The sequence below is a fragment of the Leguminivora glycinivorella genome, chromosome Z, assembly GCF_023078275.1.
Source record: "Leguminivora glycinivorella isolate SPB_JAAS2020 chromosome Z, LegGlyc_1.1, whole genome shotgun sequence".
Classification (NCBI taxonomy): Eukaryota; Metazoa; Arthropoda; class Insecta; order Lepidoptera; family Tortricidae; genus Leguminivora; species Leguminivora glycinivorella.
Window position 1 is genome coordinate 4,534,564 of NC_062998.1, and position 21,705 is coordinate 4,556,268.

Sequence of the window (21,705 nt, forward strand, 5' to 3'; positions counted from 1 at the left end):
TAAGAGAATGTAACCTACCTATTTTATTCGTTTTGCATGAATATGATTATAGAGTGTATATAATTTTATCCGCATTTAGAAATTCTGTACATTATGCAAAACTTCTCTGCGAATTATTTGATAGAAATTTATCGTAATTAGTTGAATCTAATATGGCATTGTTACTGTGAGGTATGCACCGCGAAACTGAATATTTTTATATGCTTTGCGAAATTTAAATTTTGACTTTTTTCTTTTTTGCTGCTGTATACAATGTAGAATGGTGAAATAACATTAAACGCTATTCACTTCAAACCTCGCTTATCCGTTCGTCTGTCTGTCTGTATCTTTCATATCTTACTCAATGCAGTGCGACTTGAATTGCATTATTTTATTTGCAGTAAGTATTTATAGACAACTTAAGTAGTGTGACTACTGGCATTTCCATACAATTTTTAACCTTAAAATCCAACCACGTTACATACCAGCTATCTGTAAAAAGCCATCAAAAAAATATATTTGCTTTAGGTGAATGATACTGCATAAATACGCGACAGTGCTTAGTATTTTACTCTTTTTACTTATTCTACCTTAGTTTCCAAAACCCTCACAAATCTCTACCCTTGCAGGATCCCCTCCGTGTGTTCACCAACAACATCGTGGTCCGTTTCCATCCCGGTTTGGAAATGGATGGAGATGAGGTCATCACCATCGTCTGTAGATACCCGCCGCCTATCGTCCCGCCGCCACCGATATCGGAACCTCGGATCAATGTGTGAGTAACAATCTTGTGAAGTAGTTCTTGAGTGGCTCAAAAACTGTTACCTAGGCGTGACGTCACGCGAAACATCGACGCAGTGTTCCGTCGTCATTTTTCGTTTACGACAAAAAAGAAAAAATATGTGTCTAAAATTTTTGGTAATCTTACTGACGGACTAAATAGTTTTTATAACTGTATTGAACGCTGAAAAATACAGTAAGTAAGTGATAATCTGAAGTGAATGTAGCAATGTAGCAGCGTCGTTGTATATGACGTTTGTCACCGACGTTGTATTGACGTTGACGCCAATTTGTAGTTTGTTTGTAGTCTACATTATTTATTTAATTCGTAGTCTATTTATAAACAAGTTTGTAGTCTACAAATCAATTATTAAGTAGTTGTAGAATACAAATTTCAGTAGGTAGTTGTATTCCCCAACAAATATTTGTCTACATAAGTATTTGAAATGTCACAAATCCAGAAACTTAGGCTTGTATTCTCAAAATGGGTAGGCAGTGCTTACGAAACTACTCAACTTTTCGTGCTTCAAATCTTAGCAATAGTTTGAATTAAAACATTGTGACATTGCAGGATTGCATGCAGGTTCTTAGCCCGTCGCACAAACTATTATTGAACCTATATTTCACAGATGCCTTCAGCGATACCTACGGGAGGAAAGGGGGGAAATTCTTAAACCACTACACCACACTCTTTAATTCAATCCTCAATCCATACTAAGTACTCATAATATTATAAATGGGAAAGTGTGTTTGTCTATTTGTTTGTCCGTCTTTCACGGCAAACTTTTAAGTAGAGATAGTTGAAGGGATGGAGGGTCATATAGGCTACTTCTTGTCTCTTTCTAACGCGAGCGAAGCCGTTGGCAAAAGCTAGTATTTTATAATTATGATTTGCATTACTATTGAGGTGGTGTTTGATCTATGTGTAATTTGTAGCCATATTTACAATTCATTTCAACGACCAAATCTATTAAGTTGCGGTAAAATTTTAAAACCTGCTGCGCCTCACCGGGGGAATAGTTCAATAAAAAAAAGTATTAATGTCTGTGGTATGTATGAATCTATGTATCCATTTGTCGAGTGTTCGTTTCGTGTTACTGTCTTTTCCTTCATTAATAATTGTACCTCTATTGTCAGTCATTGTTGAATCTTGTGGACACTCTGTCAATTTACTTGTATAGTTCATATCTAACTGTTCCCTGATGTTTGTGCTGTCACTCGTTTTAGTTTTAGTTTAGTTCTTAGCTTAGTTTATTAAGTCGGGTCCCACTGAAAATCAGCGTCGTGGCTTGCCGTGGCAACATGCTGAGTGGGATCCCATTTAGCATCTAGTTTGTGTTGTATGTACCTATCTATCTTGTATTTGTCCAATTTGATGTTAAATAAAGTATTCTTCTAAGCATTATTAACCCTTTTACAGGCCTGAGACTCCTCTGCCGCCAGCGGCGCCCCTCGCCGGCACCCACATCTTGATGATCATCTGCGCCATCTTGTTCTTAACCCTTCTGCTGCTGGGTCTTGGAGTGTCGTATCTGTGCTTGAGGAGACGCGCGCTGCCAGCTCCGAGGAGGTTGATCGATGACTCCTCTGCTTCTATTGTTAGCAGAGAAAGTATACAAGGTAATGATCAATTTTTTATAATGAGTTTGTATATTTATTGTTGATAATATGAAGTGGCCTAACGGAGCCGACATAGTCCCATGGACCAAGGCTCCTAAATATATTTAAAAAAAAAAACAGATTAAAAAAAAAAATTATCTGTGATATCATTGTAACTTTTTAACCGACTTTAAAAAAAGACGAGGTTCTCAATTTGACTGAATATTTTTTTTGTATGTATGTTACTCGATATCTCCGAGAATCGTGAACCGATTTTCAATTTTTTGTCCCATTGGCACCAAGTCGGGGGTCTGATGATGGGATCTTGGAGAAATCGAGGGAACTCTTCAAATGTTATAGGCACATGTAATGTTTTTAGTGTATTTTTCAAAGGTACACCAGTATTTACGCCTGATGGTAATAATTTTATGTGGCTGAGCTGATGATGGAAGGTCAACTCCTCAATGGTTAGGAGTTAAAGGATAATTCTTTCACTACTGTACGCATATTCGGATTGATACTTACAATATCAATAGGAACCACTAAAAATCAAGATTAAAAAAACCCGCCTTCAAAAATAACCGTATGGTTGGGTGGGGCAAAAAGGCGATAGCAAGGCGAGGAACAGGGCTGGTTCCGAAAACGGCCTGGACAAGTGATGAATGATATGCGTTCAGCAGGTTCACCTTCCAAGGTTTAACTGCTTGCAGTATCCACACTGAACCTATATTAAAAAAGTTTTACTTATTTCCAGAGGTGAAAATCCCCCGCGCCCACCCAGTGTACCCACTGGCCGCGGAGGCCGAAAGCGCCAGTGTGGCCTCCGACACGATACCCTCCGATTACCCTTCGGAGACCCCGAGCGAGGCCGAACACGCACATACCAACCAGGCGTTCATGATCGACGAGTACCATAGCGAAGGTAAGGGTTGACATGTAGTTAGCAGGTGTAAGGCCTGGGGGGTTACCACGACGTACTAAAGACGTTCAGTTTAGGTTGAGAGAAAGGGACACAGCTATAGCAGTTACATAGCTCCGTCCCTCTCTCTCAACCTAAACTGAACGGCTTTAGCACGTCATGGTAACTCCCCTGATTGCACGCTCGTATTGGGCGTTATGATGGGCTGGGCGTGCGGCGTGCATGTCAAACTCATATAAGTGTCCTGAGTCCTGGCTGTATAGCGATCACTCACGCCACCCCGCTGCACGCCGCCGACCGAGCATCCACTCAGGCAGCCACCAAGTCAGGATATTGATCTAAGCGCGACAGCGTGGCCATACATTGGAGCGAGATACAGCGATGGGACTTTTCATTCGCTCGTATGGCTGCCGCTCACCGCTGTCGCGCTTAGACCAATGTCGTGGCCGGGCCGTAAGGGTTAAGTAGCGAGATTTTTGGGATAAAGTAAAACTGTTTATTACGACAGAAGCCCGCTTTACAAGTCTGGAACTTACTCTCGACGCTCTATCCTCTTGCAGCTTAACTCAATGTACATTATTGTTTCAATAGAATTTTAACTTGGCTAAACAAATAAAATGGCTACTCATTTTTCTAAAATTATCCGATCAAACGAAACTCAGGTCAATTTAACATGTACATACATGTTTGAGCCTAGGATCAGAATAGCATTTATTTTTGTATGGTGAGCGTTATGAGGCTATAGGTAGGTATATCTTTTTCGCATTGATAATTTTATATGTTTAGTACGAAACTTACGTACTTTAGTAAAAAAGATATTGACTCTTCAAAAGGTTTACCTACTTATTTGAGTTGGAAATCTCTTACATTATTAAAAGAAACTTGGCGTCAGCGTTCTGTCGAAATACCTTATATTTTCTTTATTTAATATTATATTTCATCTATTTTCAGTTCAGGAGACTGCAATGTTCATAGGTTCGATTCCTGTAAAATTATGCATGGTTAAATTATGTGAATGTTTTTTAATGTTTGTCGGCGGCTGTTCGTAAAATTCGCTTGGTCGCAAAGTTCTGTGTAATGTTTTGACGGTAGTTACGGGCTTTTTTAAATAGTGGCCATTTCATTGCATTACGTTATTGGACCGGTCGGCTGATTTGGTGCACTGGTCCCACAAACACCGAGTAAAAAAACAGAGCGAGCGATTTATAATATTTCATCGGCTCGGCGACGATGATGATCTAGGAGTATAACTCGCTCGCGCTAACATCGCTTCTCTTTTATTTACGTGGGAGCGACTACCTTTTGTTCGTTTTTATAGCTGATAAGCTCATGATGTAATCGCTTTTGGTGGGACTAGTGCCTAAATGGTTCGAACTGAAACTAAAATTGTATGAAAGCTCGCGCACCGTCTTAATGAATCCTCGACAATAGGCAGGATAGTCTTTAAGTTGCTTAAGATACTCGAAGGTCAAACTGTCCAGAAATAGGAACCCCGCCGGACCAGCATGGTCGCGTGATATGACCTAGCACGCTGGTTCTTACTTTCTGTAAGTGAAAAAGCGACGCATAATGTGATAGGCTGTATCCCTCTCAACAGGGCTCTGTCGACTCAGTGAATGAAAAATATAATTTCACTTTTCTCGAAATGCTTAGTATTTATAATAATATGACGGATATTACGATCTGCCGCCGACATACACACATTTATATAAAACATGAATCTTATTAATTTATAACTACATAGATTATTTAGTTTTTATAGGTTGATATTTCTAATTAAATACTTATATCGTGTAACTGCATTGAGTAAATAGTTTTTAACCTGCACCTACTTGTGAAATAAATAAAACAATCGAGAACAATTTTATTTTAAACAGTTAAACCGTTCAACAAATTTAACCGGAATGTCACTTATGTCACCTAATTAATCACAAAATGATACTTTAAAATGAATGCTTGAATGAATTTTAATCACTATTAATGATAACGGACTTACTTTGATGAGGTATCACACGAATTTTTGGTCAGTTCCACTCAGAATCATGAGCACTATCTATCTCAATAGGCGAAAAAAGGGTCCCAGAATCTCCATACACTTTCGTTACCCCATAAAAACTAAGTATCTACATATAAGGAAAAGATAGATCGAACAATAGGAAAAAGTTGTATGGGACACTTTTTTACCTGTTAGAATTGAAAAACCTAATAATTCTGGGTAAAAATAACATAAATTCATAAAAAAATTAAAAAGTTTATAAAAAGAGACACGCTCTGAAGTATAAGTGCTTTTTTTGTGAAAAGCACATTTTACTATGTAACAATAGTAACAAAATAACCAACTAACCAGGTTACGGAGAAACACACGAAACGACCACATCTAACGGCCGTTTGCACGCAGCGCCCGCCTTCGACGTCCGGGTCCGGGTTCAACGACCTCCGGCCCCACCCTCCCCACCATCCACCTTGACTCCCACCGAGACTGATGGAGGCAGCATCAGGTTAGTGCCATCTACAAGTCTTTGGGATCTAAGAGCGCACTACGCGCGCTTGAATGTCGGGTTGCACCCGATTCTACAGAGTCATGTGAACTGCTGAATGTGAGAATGCGTTTCGCGCGCTTGAATGTCGGGTTGTGCCCGACGGGTTGCGTCAAGTGCACTGCTATTTGTAAGAGCACGCTTTAATGTCGGGCTGTGCCCGACCTTGCAATGTCGAGTACACTGCTACTAGTAAGAGCGCTTGAATTACCCTTCAAGGTCAAGTACACTGCAGTACATAATAATATTGAGCTTCGTTTCGGCCGACCCAAAAGGCTCAAATGCTCTACTGAGTGTGAGAGTAGGAGAAAACGGGCTTTGTAGCTGAAGCATAATTTTAAGTTTATTTGGAATGTTGTGTGTTTGTTTATTTGAAAGTGATCTTTTGCTGATTGTGTCATGACTGTATCATGATCTGGTATCATCATCAGATTTCACCAATCTAACCTATATTCTCAACTCCAGGCAAACCATGATACTAGAGGAGCATGAACGGCAAGAGTCTGTCCGCACGGTGTCGCCAGTGGCGTTACCCCTCCCCGCGCGGCAGGCGCACCTGCCCCCGCCCGCGCGTCCGCCGCGCCCCGCGCAACTCTACTCGCAGGTCAGCAGGGAGCGACAGGTACTAGGAGATCATGTAACATGGGGGTTATGGAGTTAGAGTGCTTGTGTGTGTGTGGTCAAGGTATATGATAGGAACTTCGCCTGAAGGTCGTCTGCTATACTTGCAGGTCAGCAAGGAGCGACAGGTACTAGAAGATCATGTAACATGGAGGATATGGAATTATAGTGTGCTTGTGTGTATGATCACTGTTCATGGGTGAAACTGGTGAAAGGTAGGGATTGAAGAGGTATTAAAGAGGTCGAATGCCCATAATCCGTTGCACGCAGTGTCAACAGGAGCTTCTCCTCTGGCCGCGGAATCTAACATGGAATTTGTGTATCTGGAGAATAAACAATATTTCACTACAGGTACCTCTAGAGGTGACGTAACATTGCGTAACGATTTTGCTTCTTCGAGGGTAAATTATGGAATGAAGGCTGATAGAGAATATTCATGTGGTTCAAAATTCACTGATCACGAGACAAGTACAGGGAGAGAACTGAAGGAATTAAGGGTGAACTGTGTGTGTTCATGAGTGAAAGGTCGAGAATGAAAAGTGATTAAAAGCGCGTGGGTTATTTTTTGCTCGAAAGACAGGTATGTACTAGAGGATTATGAAACACGTGTGTGTGCTTTTGTCTTCGAACCTGATGGGATTCAAATTCACAATGTCCCACAAGTTCAAAAAGGTTAACAACATCCCCCCATTTAAATCATGACCATATTCAAAATTTAACTTAAACCTACATTTAATTGGCACGTTACAATCGACCACCTTAATCTGAGTTTTAAATAATAATCATTACATTTCAAATTAATTTCTGTGTGTTTTTGTGTAACGAATCATTTCTAAACTTTAATGTTATTTTGGTCATATCATTGGTTGACAATCAAAACAAATATGTTGTCACTTCTCTCTCATACCGTTCATATTTGTGTACAAGATTGCACAACGCCTGTATTTGAATATACAAATTATACAATCCGGCCCTGTTTGTCAACCAACGACTGACCAATCAGAGCCCACGAATCGCCCCAACCAATCACAGCATCTACATTCTAACCAATCACTAACCAGGAATGGGCAAGGCGGCCGCGCTCCATCGTGTCCTTGAACACTGAGATGACAGACACGCATTCGGTGACCGAGGTCACTGATCGGTCGCATGCCAGGATGTTCCATATCAAGGTATGAGTGTACTGGAGTGGCCAAATGTGTAGCTAATTGTATCGCTTGCAGAAAAGGTTTGCGTTATACCTAATTTTATCTTCTATCCATACATATTATTGTTAATATTGTTCTACAAGACAGCAAGTTATTCAACAGAATGATTGATAGGTACCAAAAATCTAAGAGACTGCACCCTCCAAAACTTAGGTATGCCTAAGCTTTCTCCCTAATGGATAGCAATTATCCTTAAATACGACGTATACGACTACAGCTTGATTTTGCTTTTTTTGGCCGCTACATTTAATAAATATCATGATTTATAACACAAATTCATACCTACCTAACAGTTATAACAGTAGCTAAACTCCAGATTATATTAAGCGAGGTCTTGAGTCAACAATGGTCACAATTTCATGTCTTAAATTCCAATGATTTGTTACCATTTCTTGAGCACCATTGATTGAACTTTGGTAGACACATTTCGCCAAATACAATCAACAAAATGACATGAAATTTGCACCACTTGGTTGACACTAAAGGGTCCCATTGATTATCAGTTAGCCGTACGATATCGGCCAGACATTTAATCGCAAATGGCCTAATAACTGACAGACCTATATCCTAATCTATGGGCCCCTTAAGACCTCGCTCCATTCAACTAGTAACATTCCAAACTGTGATTATATAGAAGCCGCCGCCGCCACCACCGGTGATGAGCGAACGTCTGGAGACAGAGGAACATGAGGTTCTGATGGAGAGCTTGGAGCCCATTCCTGAGACGCCTATCCTTCCGGCCAGGTAAGAAAACCCAAAAGAAATAACCTTTAACTCCTATGGTCACAATTCCAATACCCGTCTTCTGTGTTTGTTCAATTCTCAAACCAAAAATGGTAATAACCTACATAGGCTATTATTGTCCACAAAAACATTATAATCTTGGAATACTAATACATACTTACCATTTTGTACCTCTGGCGTTGAAACTGCAACCAGACGCTGCGCGTTGGTCCGTAAATCGCGAAGCGTCTAGGTGACCGAAGAGCTGGCGTCTTCCTCGGTCAACATATCAGCACTGCGGTTCAGCAAGAGAATTCCACCATCATCCTTGGTGCAATGCTTCAATTTAGGATTAGGATTTAGCTAGAAGAAGAAGAATCTCTATCATCGTCCTCCTTGCGTTGTCCCGGCGTTCACCGCGGCTCATGGGAGCCTGGGGTCCGCTTTGACAACTTATCCCAAGATTTGACATAGGCACTAGTTTTACGAAAGTGACTGCCATTTCCCTTCCAACCCGAAGTTGCAACTAGGCCTGATTGGAATTAGTCCGGTTTCCTCACAATGTCTTCCTTCACCAAAAAGCGACTGGCAAATATCAAATGACATTTCGCACATAAGTTCCGAAGCGACCAGCGCTTGTTCCAAGAAGAAGACTTATTTTAAGTAATTTTGTTTGATTTTTTTAAATTGTCGTAACAGGAAACCCGAGATCACGTCCCACGTGGTCGACGATGTGTTCCTGCGTACCATCACAGAAAAGAAGACTATCGAAGACATCGAGCGGCACAAGAGACTGGTCACTGAATACAAACAGGTACCTACTACTCGTACTAAAAGCTTTAGAAACTCTTCCTCCTAAATCTGCCTACTCCTCCTCTGCTCCTCCTAGCAGAACGAGATCTTCTTCACAGTTATTATGAGCCTATTGTGTCCCACTGCTGGGCAAAGGCCTCCCCCTCTTTTTCCATTCCTCTCGGTTTTGTGCGATAACTGAACGGTCTCTCAATAACCTAACCACAAAATTAAAATTTTGAAAAAACCCCCGACCGCGACATAGTAAACCGATTTTCATGAAACATGGCTAAGAACACTCCCGACTAACTCAGCTTTCAAACAAAAAAAACTAAATCGAAATCGGTTCATCCGTTCGGGAGCTACGGTGCCACAGACAGACACACACAGACAGACAAACAGACAGACAGACAGACAGACACGTCAAACTTATAACACCCCGTCGTTTTTGCGTCGGGGGTTAAAAAAGGATTTTAAGTTATCCTGCCATCGCCGACGCGGTCTGCCGGATCCTCGGTTTGACTCGAGGGGCTCCCACTGCGTGGTAGTCTTGGCCCATAAGTCATCCGGCATGCGACAGACGCGGCCAGCCCAGTCCCACTTTAACTTGGCCGCTTTCCGAGCTATATCCATTATCTGAATTTTTGAGCGCAGCGAAGTGTTTAATCACAGTTTCTTAATCACGAATAATTGTCATTTTTTTTTCATTAGGTACTTTTAGATGTAGTACGAAAAGCTTTTACTTCGTAATTTTACGGAAACATTCGTTGTCCTGCTAGTTCAGACAGGGTCAGTACGTCCTGTACTGAGACCGACTGAAATAATATATAGCATGACACGTTCGTATGTTTTGTTTTATTTTCGTTATAGTCTTGCTATTTCCCGAAACCATTCTGAATGGACCTGCTCAGGGGACAATTCCCGTCTAATTATTTTTTACAAGAATATTTCGATTATATCAAAACGAGTATCAATCATTTTCCTGCCCTTATCCCAGTAACTTGGGGTCGGCACACCATGTTTTCCTCTTCCGTACATTTCTATCACCCGTCATCTCGTCATTAACTTGCTTTTGTTTCATATCATCTCTCACACAGTCCATCCACCTAAGAATTCCTCAGTTTTCCTCTCCCGTTACTTCCTTCCACATTGATTCTATCTTTCTCATCACATGACTTTCAAACGAGTATCAATGTGGAACGCAGTCCATTGGGGTCACGGCGCGAACAAGTTGTTCACAGAAATCGCGAAGCGTTTGGTTGAGGTAACTGGTGACCGAAGAGCTGGTGACTTCCTCGCACAACGTATCAGCATTGCGATACAGCGAGGAAATGTCGCCGTATCCTTGGTACAATGCCTCAAGGGCGTATTTTAGACATTATCTAGCTTTTAAGTTCAGTCTTAGTTTCTTATATAATTATGTAAATATGTTCATGTAAATAAAGATTATATCAATGTGACTATTTAAGGCTAGACTGACGTTTCACACTAAACCCTTTTTTTTGCTTTACCTTGCTAAGCAACTATATTTTAACTGTATACCCATTCCAGGTGCCCCCGCCGCCCCCGCAGTTCGACGTGACAATCCGCAACCATACGCTTCCGGAAGCCCAATGGGAGAATTTCTCCGACATCAGCAGTGCCTCAGGCATGACGCTGACACCCAAGATGGAACGCGTTCCACTATCGCTGCCACCACAGAAATACATTGGTAAGCAGTCTTAGGTGTTATGCACCCTAGCACCTGCCTGTCAGCAATTCACCATCATGAACCTAAGTGTAAGGAACGTGCCACAAAATAACCTGCGCATAGCACTGTTGACTTGTTGATCTAAACAATGAATTTAATTAACATCAGAAGACAATATTTCGTTACTTGGTTCATTCAAATTACCTGATAAAACGACTGATATACTAATCTCAAGAAACGATGCTTAATGCTCAGTCGCTGTTTTTAGAAACAAATAACTAAAGTGCTTCTGATCCTTACTCCTAACAATATTCAAAAATCTTCCACAGGCAAAGGTGGCCCCGATCTCTTCTCACCAGAATTGATCAAGCAATCCCAGTACCAGCCGTCCAACCTGCCGCTGCTACCCGAGCTGCCGCCAGCTCGCAACCCGCTGTACCGTGATGACGATGAAGATGTACCGGAGCCCGTGCCAGCGCCTCCTGTTCCTCAGAACTGGAGTCTGCTGACTAGGGTGCTTAGCACTGAGGCTCAGGATGAGGTACTTTATAATCCAAGCTAGTTCACCATTCTGCTCTCCTGAGCTTTTAAAACTATTTTCTAAACCCCAAAGGAGAGTGGTCTCCTGAGATACCACCAGCTCGCAACCCGCTGTACCGTGATGACGATGAAGATGTACCGGAGCCCGTGCCAGTGCCTCCTGTTCCTCAGAACTGGAGTGTGCTGACTAGGGTGCTTAGCACTGAGGCTCAGGATGGCAGGCAGCTACTTTATAATCCAAGCTAGTTCACCATTCTGCTCTCCTGAGCTTTTAAAACTATTTTCCTAACCTTGCTACCCCATGTACCGGGATAATGTTGAAATTGTACTACCATGGTTTTATGTCTGTGTGACATCCACCGATAATAAAGGCAAAGTAGTCCATAGTAAGTCCTTTCCAAAAGACAGATCACTTAAGTACCTACATAAGTTGATGTTACCAAAGATTCACGTTAATTAATGCCACCTAAACCACACCAAACAATACCAAATTCCTTCGATAACAAAGCTTCCATTCGACCAAATGTAGGGTTTATTAATTTTATCATTTATTCTCACCCAACATTCTTTCTCAAGGTTCTTCAAGAGTCGGAGCGTGCCTACCGCCTCACCCGCGAGGAGCGTCTCCGCTGGCGCGAACTCATCACCCACGAGTCCACACTCCGTCGCGAACTAGCTCGCTCCTCCACTCGCGAGGAGTTCACCAGAGTGGCTCACGACCACCGCTTCGCACCGCTGTACAGTCCTCACAAATGGGAAGTCATTATAAGGATTCTAGCTCCTCCTCCGGAAAAACCCAAGGTAACTTATATAGTATGAGCCCATCACCCACTAGTCCACACTCCGTCGCGAACTAGCTCGCTCCTCCACTCGCGAGAACTTCACCAGAGTGGCTCACGATAATCGCTTCGCACCGCTGTACAGTCCTCACAAATGGGAAGTCATCATAAGGATCCTTGCGCCTCTTCCAGAAAAATCTGAGGTAACTTAGCATTGAGTAGTCCTTCAAGTAACCATCGTCCAGAATAATTCACTAACTGGTTCTTCCATTCGCAAGGAGTTTGATCAAACTGGTTCATTATTATCGCTCCTGATAAGTGAAAGATCCTCATATGTACATTCTTATCATAGGCATCCTCTGACCCAAACTGCATAGGCTCTGAACCATAAGGTCCTATGGCCATCTTCTAACTTTCCTTGAATGTGCAAAAACAAATTTAAAAAAAAAATGTGTCCACAGAACCGCTACCGCAAGAAGAGCGAATGGGACTCCCGGTCCCGCCGGAGCTCTCTGCCTACCCTCTACGAATATGACAGCGACGCCACTTCCCTTCGTGAGCCTGGTCGTTCCCGCCGCTCTTCATATAGGAGCGACCATGTTGACATGAGGTAAAGAATATTTCTTTGATCAAGCTGAACATTTTCATCAAGACTCTTAGACGCACGGCCGGTTTCCATCCTTTCTTGTTAGATATTCCGCGAATTGCTTCTTCTTTTCTTATGCGCACTGCCAAGGAGTGGAATTCCTTGCCGGCGGCTATATTTCCGAGCTCATATAACCCGGCAACCTTTAAATCAAGGGTGAACAGGCATCTTCTGGGTGAGCTCACTCCATCGTAGGCCACGTCTTTGCCTTTGGCTAGTCTATGGTCAAGATTGGGAGAAATTATGAATGGGCTTACCCATTCATTGTCGCCGAAATAACGCAAGGAGGACGATGATAATGATTAACTGTTGTTTTATCCACAGATCAATGTCTGAGATGATGGTGGACTACGCACGCGAGGAAGCTGACAGCCACTCTGAGGTGTCAGCGGGCACGCAGCTCGGCCGGTACTACGATGACGATAGCGATTCCGAACATCCTTTCCATCAGAACCAGTTAGTATTAAAGCCTGACCAGGGGCCCGTTTCTCGAAAGGTACAAGCCTTGTGTTACAAGTGCGCGAACTGTCAAATCGTATGGGTTGTCATGGAAACACATTTGTAATACAAACCTTTCGAGAAACGGTCCCCAGAAATACAGGATGTATTTTGATAGCGGGGCAGTAAGGGCAGCTATGAGATCCCGTGGTCCTAGGCGAAAATGGTCTAAGGAGACCATACCTCGATTTCAGAATGATGAAAAATGGCATTTACAGATTTATGAAAAAACATACCTACAGGGTGCGAGAATATTTTTGACTAAATTTTTGGCGCCAATCGATCCCATTCCTACCCAGGATCAAAAGCTTATATGGGACCAAAAAAAAAAATTCGGGCTAGAAAAGTCACAAATCGCGAAAAACTTTTCCCATACAATTAGTATTGTTGGAAGGTCAGATGGCAGTCGCCTTAATCCATTTGCACCCGAGCTTACGCCAAATCTTGGGATTAGTTGTCAAAGCGGACCCCAGGCTCCCATTGTCTCATGATTGACATTAACTCATTATTGTTTGTACTAATGGTGTTTTTCTTTAGGCCCTGGTCGCGTCACTCTCTCCATCGGTCCGTGAGTCAGCCATCTTTGGCTCGCTCGGCGACCGAGGTGGTGGAACAGTGGACCGCCCCCGACGGTGACGTCACGCCGAAGCCAGGCCGTCGCGTCAGAGGTAAATACTTGGACTGGTATTTCTTATACCCTGGTTACTCTCACCGGTCCGTGATTCAGCCTTCCGTGGACAATGGAATGCCCCTACGGTGACGTCATGTAGCCAGGCCGACGCGTTGAGGAAAATACTTGGATTACTGGTACTTCTTATACCCTGGTCTAGTTACTCTCTTCATCGGTCCGTGAGTCAGCCATCTTTGCTCGCTCGGCGACCGAGGTGGTGTAACAATGGACCGCCCCCGACGGTGGTGACGTCACGCCGAAGCCAGGCCGACGCCACAGTATAATAAAGAGTACTATCGTACAGTATGGCCACTCCCGCTCCCCGCTGAAAGTGCCACCCCACCCCCTCTCAGTTACCTCACAGTTACCGCCTGTCAAAAACGCGAACAGTCGATCTGTCATATCTCACTCACACAAGCATCCTACACGAGCTTAGACTGTGTGCTAGGAACGCGCCTCTTTCATATATTTGATCGCCAGTGTCCGAGGTGTGCCGACGCGTCAGAGTGGTATTTCTATAGACCCTGGTGTAATCTCTCCATTGATCCGTGAGTCAGCCATCTTGGACCCTAGAAGTTAGTACTTAACTTCACATATGTATATGGCGCTACAATGCTTGTGTAGTCTAGTCGCCTTCCATTGAATATACATTAATTAGGCCCACTTGCACCGACCACTTAACTCAGGGTTAGTAGGCTGTCATCTGTCAAATTCCACATAAAATGGAGGGTTCTCCATTTCCGTTGGTGCAAGTGGCCCTTAGTCATGTTAAAGAAGTTTAAAGAACACCAATTTTCTTATTTTCAGAATAACACCGTACTTGAAAGCTTTTACTGACGAGATATCCTTGTTACATCCATTTTGTTCCGAAAGTCTCTAAAAACCTACTATTAAAACATTTTTCGTTGCAGGTCCTCAAGGTTTGACAACATTTACTTCATCAGAAGTACGCACTTTCCAAGCGTCCAGGGAATGGCGGGAGTAAAGAACCATAAATTGGCCCCAATTGTACTTTAGGCGCCCACTAGAGTACTTATGCCATAAGAATATTTAAATATTAACCTAAAAAACTATGAAAACTCGTAGGAAGATCCGTCCAATGTACTTTGAAAATTACTGCTTGTTTTTTAGACATTCGGCAATAATTCGGATTTGCCCAAAATCGTTTTTTGTGTTCCATATATGACCCAAAACATGTATGGGTCATATATGACCCAAGATGAAAAATTGTGGGAAAAAATGTATGACACTTGTTTGTTATACATGCATCTACTGTATTTATTATTCTTATGGTAGATAATTTTAAACGCATTGTAAGCTCAAAATAATATCTCAAGTTAACTCACTGCCTATTGAGGAATGACCTAGTGTACATGTGTTATGTATTATTACGATTCCGTCCATTATACTTTTATATTTAGATAATAATATACAAATTTTACTAATTAAGACAAATCAATTACCAGTGATTTAAAAGGTAAAAGTATTTTGAAAAAAAAAAAAAAAGTATTTTGAAACGCATACCCGCAAAGTACGCATTGATATTTTGGAAGCCTGCTAAATAAGGCCATAGTCTATTTTTTTACAAAATGTTAATATTCTGTATATCTAGCGTAAAAATATACATATTTTACAACCAGTTACGTCAAAATCAAGATCATTTTAAAGTGATTTTTTATATAGACTATACGCACGTGTTTTTCAGGCAATAATATAAATAATGTTATTATACCTAATAAATACAACAATTATAGATAACAGTGTGTTATTTCTCGTATACCGGTAAATGTAAATCATAAAATCTTTACTGCGATGCAAATATAAGCTTTTTATTTTAGTAATTCAGATTTTTTCTATAATATTAATATTTTGATATACATTTACTAACATTGTGCCAAAATAAAAGGTTTAAAAAGCTTTTTAATATACCGGCTTAGGTTTTATAATTAATTTGTACCTGTTATTGTGTACAACGCTTTGCGAATGATTTTTTAAGATAAGTATTGTAATAAGCTCAGCTGTTCGTGTAGTTTTCTTTTTCAGAGATTTGTGTTTCTATAAAAATACTTTTGTAAGTATATGTCGGATTCTCACAAAAAAACATTCTGAAAACATACGATGAAATTTTAAACATAATATTATATGATGATATGATTCTCCCGCTTATTTGACTAGCATTATTTTTTATTTGTATTATTTCACGGAAACTAATGAAATACTGAGCTTATAAATTATGTCATTACTTAGTAGAATTTTAATGACACTGCCAAGTTTTCTTGCAATTGTGTTTTTTAGTGAATATTGCACTAAACATTTATTATACACTGACTGCGTTTACGTGGCCTACCATCTAAAATATAGCAAAAAAACAGTAAACTTATTTGATTATTATCTTTACTATTTGATCGTCAAAGTCCATTTAATGCAAGCGACTACACAGCCCAATATCAATTCTTGTACAGTCAGCTGCAGAGAAAAGTAGACCCCCTTGCAATTTGCATACGAATTTGTAACAAAAGTGGGCAAAAATGTGCACATTAGCGTGGCGTTCACAGAGTTAAAGAATCTCACAACGGTTAATGCATTAAAAAATGAAATGTGGTGTTTATATTATAAAAGTAGTTGTAAATATAGTTTTAGAGGGATGTTAAAACCTAGCAGTGGAGGCAAGTCGCCATAGTGAAATTGTAAGGATATATGCATTTCGCTTCAACAGATATCTATCGCTTAAATTGATAAATACTCATCAAAAAATTTAATAGTAAGTTTCAAAAATGCATTCCTATATTTTACTTATTACTTATTCTTGGACCCCTCAAACGCCTTGTTCCACATCTGTCATAGACAATTTATTTCTAATGAACAAATTGAAGGTTATAAATACAGTACAAAATTTTTGACAACGGCGTTCCAGGGGTAAAATTTTAAAATCCAAAATTGCAATGTGTTTATACAATGCAGCGACTGTTTGTTTCATGGGTCACCCAAAATCTTATATGGGGGTCAATTGCAGAAAAAATGTACCTTTCGGTGAATCTTGTCCCGTGAAAAAAAAGGTCGATTTTAAAATATATCACTAGAGAAAAACATAACGTAATTCCGTCACTGTAATAAAATACCCTCTTTAGATTCCCATCGTATTTTTTATTCCTAGCTATCCATGGATGAGACCATGTGAAAACGTTCTTAGTTCTTGAAGAGGTATAATTATTTTGACATCTGAAGTGAATGAGAGCGCATGCATATTTCTTTAGTACTCTTGCCTCTGTTGCTACGTTGTATTGTATGGGTTGTGGAACTGGTAATGCAAGTTGTGCTCAATTGTGGTTGTAGGTGTTTGACATGAGGAGTTTTGAACGCATTTTTTAAAAATAATTCGAAGATAATTCTGTGATTTTGCATCGTTAGTGTTATTATAGTGGAGGTTAGAGCTCATCGGCTGCTTGTAATTAAATTATCATATGACTTTTTTGTAATAAGCACAATCTTGTGAGCATTTTGGGATCACCTGTAAGCCCGTAAGAGTTGTTTTTAAATAAAATAAAAATAAAAGTTGCGCTCACATGTCACGCTAGAGTTGTGCCATCTTTCGGAGGGATTTGTATTTTACACAATAGATTTTATTTGAAAAATGCGTTCAAGGATTTTTGATAAATAAAAGGTTGTGTTATAAACACAAGTTTATATGTCTAGAACCGAATCGTTAGAACGGTTTTTGAATTAAATACAATAAATATGGCAGATATTCGGCGTAGCAACACCATGAGTTGATGCTTGATGTTTATGTTAGAGGTTGCACCTTTCGCACTATAATAGTGATAATAATTATATTAGGAGCTGTAAGTCCCTCTTTTAGACACATTTGTTTTGAAGTATGTTGCGATGTGGCTAAGACATATCATTTGCCAAATCTAGCGATTCTTTACGAATTGGTTGAATTGATTAGGCTCTATGTACAAGGAGGCGCTTAAACAAAACGGTTATTGTACCTACGTTCATGCTTTGTTCATTAGTGTTATTATTATAATAAAACTGTTCTTCATATTATTTAATTTTACTGTAATTTTTAATTGGTTTTTAAAGTACCTAATAGTATATTATAAAATATACGATTTCAATCAACTGACTTTATACACTTTACTTATGTACTTGATTTTTTTAAATATTATTACAGGATTTTATTTTAAATTTCATTAGGTCGCTCGAGTTTACGTTTTGTGGACGCTGTCATGTGTCAAAAAGAGGAAATTACTGCTCCGGGACAATAATGGTGTGATCAATGAAACGACCCTGTGCACGCTGAAAATATAACTAAAGTTTTAAGGCAACTCATGGTAGCTGTGCTTATATTTATAGTAGAATTGAATATTCCTGCAGTCAGCTTAGTTGACTTTTGATACATTCCTGTCATTGTCATTTTTGAAATTTAATGTAATTAAGTTTAAAATACGGATTTTGATACTTATATATATATATAATCAAGTGGTGCTACGAGACAATATGTTTTACGGTGTAATTGTAGAATATTAACCTACTGATCGATTATTTTGGTAATCTTCAATATACGTACCTTAACAATTATTGGCAGTGGTTTTATTTTTCTCCATTCTACCTCAATTGTTTTTTTTTAGTCTTTTCGCTTATTAGCGCTGCAATTTTTAGTAGTTCTAACTATGATTATTGGACCACATAAAGATGTGGGAAGATGAAATTCAACCTCTTAAAGTAACCTGTATAGGCAATGTCAAATGAAACTATACATAATTTAAGAAGTTTATTTCCAAAATTCACAAACAATAATAAACGAAGTAGGATGAGAATGTTTACACAAGTTAAACAATTAATAAATTCGAGTCTTCCACAACAGTAGATAAATAACAGTTAGTCGCCCGCTTACAAACTGAAGTTAGCTTCGAATAATTTCCAAAAATATAAAGGATAATTTGATGAAAATAATATTGTTTTCTTGAAATGGAATGCCCGTTGCCCACACAAAAGTAGGTATAGAACTTTTAGAAATGTGGAAATCTTGCAGTTTTGAAAACTTTCACGTAGTAGTAATGTACCTACTACGTGAAAGTATTGTAGACTGAATTATAATATAATTGATCTCAATTTGACTAGGTAAACTATCTCTAGATGGCCTTAATAAAGAAACTTCATTGTATTATTTTTTTGTCTGACGTGATTTATTTACGGAATAAGTACAATGACGTCAATGACTATGACTACGTAAAAAAAATCTTGGATCTCATATTTGAAGTATACGTCGTGTGGATTGTAGGGTATAGGACCTCTATACATTCGCCCATTATTTTATGGCCAAGCAAACAATATCCAGTATAGTACTATGAAGATGAACTTGTTACTTGTTCCATATATGGAACTTGTTGAAATATGAAGTGTCTATAACTTGATTTAAAGTACCTTGTAATATACATATATCGCAAGTATTTCGTGTGATACAACTGAGCGACCGAATTTCAAAAATGGTCCTCCTAGACAGAGGCTATTATTCTTCGTATTATTGAAATTATTGGAATCCAAAATCCAAGTTGGTGTTTTTTCATGGAAACCGATTTATTTACCGATGTATACTAGTAGTAGCGGTGGTAAACAACTAAACATATCCGCAATCAATGAAAATACTACAGTAAGCTTATCTAAATGAGCTCTCAAAATGGGGTTTTTCATTAGGACGGATGCAGCTATGATTGTATGTGCTAAATGAGCATAATGTGCTGTTAATAATAAGCTGTCAATTATATTAAGTTGCCTAAATCACAGTAAAACATATCCATAAAAGAATAGGTTACCACTATTGCCATCTAGCGAGTTCCGTTAAAAACCACAGTGAACAACGAGTTTAAATATTAATTCTATCTAAAACACAGATCTTGACACTGACATTTATGATAACATTATATTAAAATATAATATGTATATTCGCAGACCAATTTACAGCTAATCCGAAACAAAATTTATTTATATTCTGATGCTTTAGTGACAATCCAACTTAGTTGGTTTCATCATGTTGACAAAACCCATCGTAAAGGGCGGGTATAACAAGTTCTTAATATTGTAATTTGTTAAAAAATAATATTTATTAAAAAAAGAGCGACTAAAGTTTTATTATACCGTTTGTTTACATCAAAATAAATTTCTATTTATTCCGGATTAGAAATAAATAAGTTTATAATAATATTCTGATAAAATACTAGATGCCACTTCTTTTGTCTATGTATAAGTAGGTATATGAAGAGAAATCCAATAAACTTAAGTCTAATACCACTGACCTGTAACTTCGACGAAAACAATAATTTCTAAAAATGAATAACTCGAAAAATTTCGTTCAGGTGTAATCATTACTTCAATACTAACTGCATTTAGAATCGTTTTTCAGACAGATACATATACCTATGCATTGTCTGCCAAAATTATTAGTATCGATACAACTTATTTTAGCTACGTTACGATCTCGTTGTATACCTATAATAAGCTCGTAGGGAAAGTATAATGACCGGAATGTAGAATAGAATAGAATAGAATAGAATAGAATTTCTTTATTTGCCAGAATACGTATGGTACAGGATGATAACAGGTTTTTAAAGTATCAGTATTCAGTCGAAAACACGACATGCAAATAATTGACAATATTACAATATGAAAACTTTACAACAATAATACCAAACTTATAAATTAAAACAAGATAATATGGTTGGTGGGTTTTTTACATAATAAAAAGGATTCCACTTATAAAAAAAAATGCAACTGTCAAAACGTTATTAATACTAGTCGTTAAAATTACACATGTACAGCACATAATTGCACAAATATAATATGCTCATTAGCAACCATGGCAGAATTGAGATATTTACATAGGCAACAAAAATAGTGGCATCTAACTGTTACTAACTGGTCTTAATACATACAACATTCAAATGACAATAACGTTGATATATTGTGAATTAAACATTAAATTCAACCATGTTAGTCACACTTTGAAAAAAACTCTGTAAATAATACGTATCTTATTTAAATTGACACGATATGACGTTTAAAAAGGGATTTACCAATTAGATTTGTGTTAAAAAGCTGGTTGTCTATAGAAATTATTTTTACAAAGTCATTGAACATTGAACCTTTGGACATAATTTTTTTTTAAACAAATAAGCAAAACACGATTTAAAATGGACGTATTAAAATACAACATAGTGTGCATTTCGCGGCTTATTTAAATATACTAGTTGAACAAATAACACTGAAAAATACGCATCTAACATATACCTTTTGGTGTTCTATTGGTGTTTCAGTGTTTTTACAATACCACGAATTGCACACGATAACAGTTTTCTGTTACTAGTGATACAAATAAACAAGTACAATTAGGTATACAATGAGTGATAGAACATCATGCATAAAATTGGTGTTTTAGCTACATTTTCACGTTTTCGTACGAACTGCTTTAAACATCTATAAAAGACTAAGAACATAATGTACAACTGGTGTAAATTTCAACAATATGAAGTTAACTTATTTTCTTCAAAGTTTTCAAAATTCTAAAACAGTTTCAATTTAATAACGATTTAAACATGTTTAAGCTAAAACACCATTTTACAAAAACTCCTTAGTGAATAGGAAACAGCAAAGCTCAATACTTAGAGCGTAAATTTTAAAATAGATAAAACACTTAGATGATAAGTAAATCTATAATATATATACCA

The 21,705-nt window shown here is 38.8% G+C and overlaps 1 protein-coding gene across 9 annotated transcripts in view; it reads left to right on the top strand.

Moving 5' to 3' along the window:
• The window catches only part of LOC125241897 (titin), a 123,717-nt gene extending 105,155 nt beyond the window's left edge, over nt 1-18,562 (top strand). For 3 of the 9 annotated variants that reach the window (XM_048150595.1, XM_048150596.1, XM_048150597.1), the window contains 16 exons: nt 609-754; nt 2,180-2,379; nt 3,113-3,280; nt 4,229-4,252; nt 5,625-5,775; nt 6,280-6,436; nt 7,497-7,607; nt 8,278-8,387; nt 9,066-9,180; nt 10,710-10,869; nt 11,178-11,389; nt 11,965-12,189; nt 12,629-12,777; nt 13,138-13,269; nt 13,849-13,979; nt 14,893-18,562. In XM_048150595.1, the coding sequence (XP_048006552.1) occupies nt 609-754; nt 2,180-2,379; nt 3,113-3,280; nt 4,229-4,252; nt 5,625-5,775; nt 6,280-6,436; nt 7,497-7,607; nt 8,278-8,387; nt 9,066-9,180; nt 10,710-10,869; nt 11,178-11,389; nt 11,965-12,189; nt 12,629-12,777; nt 13,138-13,269; nt 13,849-13,979; nt 14,893-14,966 (2,265 nt within the window). In that variant the 3' untranslated portion in view covers nt 14,967-18,562. The remainder of the gene's footprint in view (nt 1-608; nt 755-2,179; nt 2,380-3,112; nt 3,281-4,228; nt 4,253-5,624; nt 5,776-6,279; nt 6,437-7,496; nt 7,608-8,277; nt 8,388-9,065; nt 9,181-10,709; nt 10,870-11,177; nt 11,390-11,964; nt 12,190-12,628; nt 12,778-13,137; nt 13,270-13,848; nt 13,980-14,892) is intronic. The other 6 variants (XM_048150598.1, XM_048150600.1, XM_048150602.1 and 3 more) reach the window with 6 other exon arrangements.
• The last annotated feature ends 3,143 nt before the right edge of the window (nt 18,563-21,705 follow it).